Genomic DNA, 8,208 nt, shown 5'->3' with positions numbered 1-8,208 from the left:
ATCTCGCATTTACATGGGATAGGCTGTTGTATTAATATGGGAATTGGATGCACTGAAATAGAGTAGAGAGAGCTATACCCTGTATCTACCCCTGTAATGTAACTGCCCTGGGATTGTTTGATGGGGACAGTGTAGAGGGAGCTTTACTCTGTATCTAACCCCGTGCTGTACCTGTCCTGGGAGTGTTTGATGGGGACAGTTTAGAGGGAGCTTTACTCTGTATCTTACCTCGTGCTGTACCTGTCCTGGGACTGTATGATGGGGACAGCGTAGAGGGAGCTTTACTCTGTATCTAACCCCGTGCTGTTCCTGCCCTGGTATTGTTTGATGGGGACAGTTTAGAGGGAGCTTCACTCTGTATTTAAACCCATGCTGTACCTGTCCTGGGAGTGTCTGATGGAGACGGTTTAAAGGGAGCTTTACTCTGTATCTAACCCTGTGCTGTACCTGTCCTGGGAGTGTTTGATGGGGACAGCGGAGAGGAGCACTTTACTCTATATCTAACCCCGTGCTGTACCTGTCCTGGGAGTGTTTGATGGGGACAGTTTAGAGGGAGCTTTACTCTAGACCTAACCCCGTGCTGTTCCTGTCCTGGGATTGTTTGATGGGGACAGTGTAGAGGGAGCTTTACTCTAGATCTAACCCGTGTTGTTCCTGTCCTGGGAGTGTTTGATAGCGACAGTGCAGCGGGAGCTTTACTCTGTATCTAACCCTGTGTTGTACCTGTCGTGAGTGAATGGCTCCATACAATTGGAAATCATTTTGCCTCTGGCCCCTGCTCCTGACCTACCTGAATTCTGTTCATCTTTGTAACTCAGCATTTTCTCGGATTATGTTGCAGATTGGAATCGAAAAACTGCCTCGTGTAATGAGAACTAATCCTGACAGCATCGCAGTGTCACAGGTACGATTCTTACCTTGTGTTCAGTCTGACCCAGAGCTCGCCGCCACCGTACCTGCTCTTGCCCCATGAGCATGTATGGCCAAGGACTGTGGCTCAGAGTAACACACAGGCCCAGCTTAGGAAGCAGTCAGTATCTGACCTGTGACCCTGCTGTGCCATGTATAACTGGGACAAGATCTGTACTTTGCCCTGGTGGATGGTGATGGTTAGGAGTGAGGAGGAGGGGTCTCAGTGCTCACTGTTACGGTGTGGGGGAAATGGCCGGAGAGTTTTTGTGAGAATGTTTGTCCAGCTGTTGGACATCATCTGTTTAAAGCGGTTCACGTTTTGAACCCCGTGGATTCTGTAATCCATTGGGAGACTCTGAGTAACGTCCACCATCGATAGCCTGACTTCACATTGAAACTATTACAGAGAAGGGACTGGATTCTGTAGCTTTGTCAGTGGCTCTCAGCTGTCAGGAGCTGGGTTTAAACCCAGTTCTGTCTGCTGGGAGTGGTGGAGGAGACAGAGGCCGATGTCTGTTCATTGTAAATCAGAAATAAAAGCTGCTGGACAGTGACATAATCTCCTGGAGCCCTTGTCCCACCACACAGCCTGTCAGAAATGGTGGATCTCGTGCAGAGGCTGCAGGACCATTGTTTTGAGAAATTACATCTCGCATTTACATGGGATAGGCTGTTGTATTAATATGGGAATTGGATGCACTGAAATAGAGTAGAGAGAGCTATACCCTGTATCTACCCCTGTAATGTAACTGCCCTGGGATTGTTTGATGGGGACAGTGTAGAGCGAGCTTTACTCTGTATCTAACCCCGTGCTGTACCTGTCCTGGGAGTGTTTGATGGGGACAGTTTAGAGGGAGCTTTACTCTGTATCTTACCTCGTGCTGTACCTGTCCTGGGACTGTATGATGGGGACAGCGTAGAGGGAGCTTTACTCTGTATCTAACCCCGTGCTGTTCCTGCCCTGGTATTGTTTCATGGGGACAGTTTAGAGGGAGCTTCACTCTGTATTTAAACCCATGCTGTACCTGTCCTGGGAGTGTCTGATGGAGACGGTTTAAAGGGAGCTTTACTCTATCTAACCCCGTGCTGTACCTGTCCTGGGAGTGTTTGATGGGGACAGCGGAGAGGAGCGCTTTACTCTATATCTAACCCCGTGCTGTACCTGTCCTGGGAGTGTTTGATGGGGACAGTTTAGAGGGAGCTTTACAATAGACCTAACCCCGTGCTGTTCCTGTCCTGGGAGTGTTTGATGGGGACAGTGTAGAGGGAGCTTTACTCTGTATCTAACCCTGTGTTGTACCTGTCGTGAGTGAATGGCTCCATACAAGTGGAAATCATTTTGCCTCTGGCCTCTGCTCCTGACCTACCTGAATTCTGTTCATCTTTGTAACTCAGCATTTTCTCGGATTATGTTGCAGATTGGAATCGAAAAACTGACTCGTGTAATGAGCACTAATCCTGACAGCATCGCAGTGTCACAGGTACGATTCTTACCTTGTGTTCAGTCTGACCCAGAGCTCGCCGCCACCGTACCTGCTCTTGCCCCATGAGCATGTATGGCCATGGACTGTGGCTCAGAGTAACACACAAGCCCAGCTTAGGAAGCAGTCAGTGTCTGACCTGTGACCCTGCTGTGCCATGTATAACTGGGACAAGATCTGTACTTTGCCCTGGTGGATGGTGATGGTTAGGAGTGAGGAGGAGGGGTCTCAGTGCTCACTGTTACGGTGTGGGGGAAATGGCCGGAGAGTTTTTGTGAGAATGTTTGTCCAGCTGTTGGACATCATCTGTTTAAAGCGGTTCACGTTTTGAACCCCGTGGATTCTGTAATCCATTGGGAGACTCTGAGTAACGTCCACCATCGAGAGCCTGACTTCACATTGAAACTATTACAGAGAAGGGACTGGATTCTGTTGCTTTGTCAGTGGCTCTCAGCTGTCAGGAGCTGGGTTGAAACCCAGTTCTGTCTGCTGGGAGTGGTAGAGGAGACAGAGGCCGATGTCTGTTCTTTGTAAATCAGAAATAAAAGCTGCTGGACAGTGACATAATCTCCTGGAGCCCTTATCCCACCACACAGCCTGTCAGAAATGGTGGATCTCGTGCAGAGGCTGCAGGACCATTGTTTTGAGAAATTACATCTCGCATTTACATGGGATAGGCTGTTGTATTAATATGGGAATTGGATGCACTGAAATAGAGTAGAGAGAGCTATACCCTGTATCTACCCCTGTAATGTAACTGCCCTGGGATTGTTTGATGGGGACAGTGTAGAGGGAGCTTTACTCTGTATCTAAACCAATGCTGTACCTGTCCTGGGAGTGTTTGATGGGGACAGTTTAGAGGGAGCTTTTCTCTGTATCTAACCCCGTGTTGTACCTGTCCTGGGAGTGTTTGATGGAGACAGTGTAGAGGGAGCTTTACTCTGTATCTAACCCCGTGCTGTACCTGTCCTGGGAGTGTTTGATGGGGACAGTTTAGAGGGAGCTTTACTCTGTATCTTACCTCGTGCTGTACCTGTCCTGGGACTGTATGATGGGGACAGTTTAGAGGGAGCTTTACTCTGTATCTAACCCCGTGCTGTACCTGTCCTGGGAGTGTTTGATGGGGACAGCGGAGAGGAGCGCTTTACTCTATATCTATCCCCGTGCTGTACCTGTCCTGGGAGTGTTTGATGGGGACAGTTTAGAGGGAGCTTTACTCTAGACCTAACCCCGTGCTGTTCCTGTCCTGGGATTGTTTGATGGGGACAGTGTAGAGGGAGCTTTACTCTAGATCTAACCCGTGCTGTTCCTGTCCTGGGAGTGTTTGATGGGGACAGTGTAGAGGGAGCTTTACTCTGTATCTAACCCTGTGTTGTACCTGTCGTGAGTGAATGGCTCCATACAATTGGAAATCATTTTGCCTCTGGCCCCTGCACCTGACCTACCTGAATTCTGTTCATCTTTGTAACTCAGCATTTTCTCGGATTATGTTGCAGATTGGAATCGAAAAACTGACTCGTGTAATGAGCACTAATCCTGACAGCATCGCAGTGTCACAGGTACGATTCTTACCTTGTGTTCAGTCTGACCCAGAGCTCGCCGCCACCGTGCCTGCTCTTGCCCCATGAGCATGTATGGCCATGGACTGTGGCTCAGAGTAACACACAAGCCCAGTTTAGGAAGCAGTCAGTGTCTGACCTGTGACCCTGCTGTGCCATGTATAACTGGGACAAGATCTGTACTTTGCCCTGGTGGATGGTGATGGTTAGGAGTGAGGAGGAGGGGTCTCAGTGCTCACTGTTACGGTGTGGGGGAAATGGCCGGAGAGTTTTTGTGAGAATGTTTGTCCAGCTGTTGGACATCATCTGTTTAAAGCGGTTCACGTTTTGAACCCCGTGGATTCTGTAATCCATTGGGAGACTCTGAGTAACGTCCACCATCGAGAGCCTGACTTCACATTGAAACTATTACAGAGAAGGGACTGGATTCTGTTGCTTTGTCAGTGGCTCTCAGCTGTCAGGAGCTGGGTTGAAACCCAATTCTGTCTGCTTGGAGTGGTGGAGGAGACAGAGGCCGATGTCTGTTCTTTGTAAATCAGAAATAAAAGCTGCTGGACAGTGACATAATCTCCTGGAGCCCTTATCCCACCACACAGCCTGTCAGAAATGGTGGATCTCGTGCAGAGGCTGCAGGACCATTGTTTTGAGAAATTACATCTCGCATTTACATGGGATAGGCTGTTGTATTAATATGGGAATTGGATGCACTGAAATAGAGTAGAGAGAGCTATACCCTGTATCTACCCCTGTAATGTAACTGCCCTGGGATTGTTTGATGGGGACAGTGTAGAGGGAGCTTTACTCTGTATCTAAACCCATGCTGTACCTGTCCTGGGAGTGTTTGATGGGGACAGTTTAGAGGGAGCTTTACTCTGTATGGAACCCCGTGTTGTACCTGTCCTGGGAGTGTTTGATGGAGACAGTGTAGAGGGAGCTTTACTCTGTATCTAACCCCGTGTTGTTCCTGCCCTGGGATTGTTTGATGGGGACAGTTTAGAGGGAGCTTCACTCTGTATTTAAACCCATGCTGTACCTGTCCTGGGAGTGTCTGATGGAGACAGTTTAAAGGGAGCTTTACTCTGTATCTAACCCCGTGCTGTACCTGTCCTGGGAGTGTTTGATGGGGACAGCGGAGAGGAGCACTTTACTCTATATCTAACCCCGTGCTGTACCTGTCCTGGGAGTGTTTGATGGGGACAGTTTAGAGGGAGCTTTACTCTAGACCTAACCCCGTGCTGTTCCTGTCCTGGGATTGTTTGATGGGGACAGTGTAGAGGGAGCTTTACTCTAGATCTAACCCGTGTTGTTCCTGTCCTGGGAGTGTTTGATAGCGACAGTGCAGCGGGAGCTTTACTCTGTATCTAACCCTGTGTTGTACCTGTCGTGAGTGAATGGCTCCATACAATTGGAAATCATTTTGCCTCTGGCCCCTGCTCCTGACCTACCTGAATTCTGTTCATCTTTGTAACTCAGCATTTTCTCGGATTATGTTGCAGATTGGAATCGAAAAACTGACTCGTGTAATGAGAACTAATCCTGACAGCATCGCAGTGTCACAGGTACGATTCTTACCTTGTGTTCAGTCTGACCCAGAGCTCGCCGCCACCGTACCTGCTCTTGCCCCATGAGCATGTATGGCCAAGGACTGTGGCTCAGAGTAACACACAGGCCCAGCTTAGGAAGCAGTCAGTATCTGACCTGTGACCCTGCTGTGCCATGTATAACTGGGACAAGATCTGTACTTTGCCCTGGTGGATGGTGATGGTTAGGAGTGAGGAGGAGGGGTCTCAGTGCTCACTGTTACGGTGTGGGGGAAATGGCCGGAGAGTTTTTGTGAGAATGTTTGTCCAGCTGTTGGACATCATCTGTTTAAAGCGGTTCACGTTTTGAACCCCGTGGATTCTGTAATCCATTGGGAGACTCTGAGTAACGTCCACCATCGAGAGCCTGACTTCACATTGAAACTATTGCAGAGAAGGGACTGGATTCTGTAGCTTTGTCAGTGGCTCTCAGCTGTCAGGAGCTGGGTTTAAACCCAGTTCTGTCTGCTGGGAGTGGTGGAGGAGACAGAGGCCGATGTCTGTTCATTGTAAATCAGAAATAAAAGCTGCTGGACAGTGACAAAATCTCCTGGAGCCCTTGTCCCACCACACAGCCTGTCAGAAATGGTGGATCTCGTGCAGAGGCTGCAGGACCATTGTTTTGAGAAATTACATCTCGCATTTACATGGGATAGGCTGTTGTATTAATATGGGAATTGGATGCACTGAAATAGAGTAGAGAGAGCTATACCCTGTATCTACCCCTGTAATGTAACTGCCCTGGGATTGTTTGATGGGGACAGTGTAGAGGGAGCTTTACTCTGTATCTAACCCCGTGCTGTACCTGTCCTGGGAGTGTTTGATGGGGACAGTTTAGAGGGAGCTTTACTCTGTATCTTACCTCATGCTGTACCTGTCCTGGGACTGTATGATGGGGACAGCGTAGAGGGAGCTTTACTCTGTATCTAACCCCGTGCTGTTCCTGCCCTGGTATTGTTTGATGGGGACAGTTTAGAGGGAGCTTCACTCTGTATTTAAACCCATGCTGTGCCTGTCCTGGGAGTGTCTGATGGAGACGGTTTAAAGGGAGCTTTACTCTGTATCTAACCCCGTGCTGTACCTGTCCTGGGAGTGTTTGATGGGGACAGCGGAGAGGAGCGCTTTACTCTATATCTAACCCCGTGCTGTACCTGTCCTGGGAGTGTTTGATGGGGACAGTTTAGAGGGAGCTTTACAATAGACCTAACCCCGTGCTGTTCCTGTCCTGGGAGTGTTTGATGGGGACAGTGTAGAGGGAGCTTTACTCTGTATCTAACCCTGTGTTGTACCTGTCGTGAGTGAATGGCTCCATACAATTGGAAATCATTTTGCCTCTGGCCTCTGCTCCTGACCTACCTGAATTCTGTTCATCTTTGTAACTCAGCATTTTCTCGGATTATGTTGCAGATTGGAATCGAAAAACTGACTCGTGTAATGAGCACTAATCCTGACAGCATCGCAGTGTCACAGGTACGATTCTTACCTTGTGTTCAGTCTGACCCAGAGCTCGCCGCCACCGTACCTGCTCTTGCCCCATGAGCATGTATGGCCAAGGACTGTGGCTCAGAGTAACACACAAGCCCAGCTTAGGAAGCAGTCAGTGTCTGACCTGTGACCCTGCTGTGCCATGTATAACTGGGACAAGATCTGTACTTTGCCCTGGTGGATGGTGATGGTTAGGAGTGAGGAGGAGGGGTCTCAGTGCTCACTGTTACGTTGTGGGGGAAATGGCCGGAGAGTTTTTGTGAGAATGTTTGTCCAGCTGTTGGACATCATCTGTTTAAAGCGGTTCACGTTTTGAACCCCGTGGATTCTGTAATCCATTGGGAGACTCTGCGTGACGTCCACCATCGAGAGCCTGACTTCACATTGAAACTATTACAGAAAAGGGACTGGATTCTGTTGCTTTGTCAGTGGCTCTCAGCTGTCAGGAGCTGGGTTGAAACCCAGTTCTGTCTGCTGGGAGTGGTAGAGGAGACAGAGGCCGATGTCTGTTCTTTGTAAATCAGAAATAAAAGCTGCTGGACAGTGACATAATCTCCTGGAGCCCTTATCCCACCACACAGCCTGTCAGAAATGGTGGATCTCGTGCAGAGGCTGCAGGACCATTGTTTTGAGAAATTACATCTCGCATTTACATGGGATAGGCTGTTGTATTAATATGGGAATTGGATGCACTGAAATAGAGTAGAGAGAGCTATACCCTGTATCTACCCCTGTAATGTAACTGCCCTGGGATTGTTTGATGGGGACAGTGTAGAGGGAGCTTTACTCTGTGTCTAAACCAATGCTGTACCTGTCCTGGGAGTGTTTGATGGGGACAGTTTAGAGGGAGCTTTACTCTGTATCTAACCCCGTGTTGTACCTGTCCTGGGACTGTATGATGGAGACAGTGTAGAGGGAGCTTTACTCTGTATCTAACCCCGTGCTGTACCTGTCCTGGGAGTGTTTGATGGGGACAGTTTAGAGGGAGCTTTACTCTGTATCTTACCTCGTGCTGTACCTGTCCTGGGACTGTATGATGGGGACAGTTTAGAGGGAGCTTTACTCTAGACCTAACCCCGTGCTGTTCCTGTCCTGGGATTGTTTGATGGGGACAGTGTAGAGGGAGCTTTACTCTTTATCTAACGCCGTGCTGTTCCTGCCCTGGTATTGTTTCATGGGGACAGTTTAGAG

General features: G+C 48.9%; 1 protein-coding gene across 2 annotated transcripts in view; it reads left to right on the top strand.

Moving 5' to 3' along the window:
* Window positions 1-847: 847 nt before the first annotated feature.
* Window positions 848-8,208, top strand: part of LOC144671776 (uncharacterized) — a 12,145-nt gene continuing 4,784 nt past the window's right edge. The window contains exons 1-5 of one of the 2 annotated variants that reach the window (XM_078533809.1): window positions 848-904; window positions 2,331-2,393; window positions 3,890-3,952; window positions 5,449-5,511; window positions 6,940-7,002. In XM_078533809.1, the coding sequence (XP_078389935.1) occupies window positions 869-904; window positions 2,331-2,393; window positions 3,890-3,952; window positions 5,449-5,511; window positions 6,940-7,002 (288 nt within the window). In that variant the 5' untranslated portion in view covers window positions 848-868. Of the gene's footprint in view, window positions 905-2,330; window positions 2,394-3,889; window positions 4,001-5,448; window positions 5,512-6,939; window positions 7,003-8,208 lie in introns of those variants that run through there. The other variant, XM_078533810.1, reaches the window with a different exon arrangement.

Source organism: Cetorhinus maximus, chromosome 34 (assembly GCF_964194155.1).
Source record: "Cetorhinus maximus chromosome 34, sCetMax3.hap1.1, whole genome shotgun sequence".
In the NCBI taxonomy this organism is placed as follows: domain Eukaryota; kingdom Metazoa; phylum Chordata; class Chondrichthyes; order Lamniformes; family Cetorhinidae; genus Cetorhinus; species Cetorhinus maximus.
This window is presented reverse-complemented; position numbering and strand designations above follow the sequence as displayed.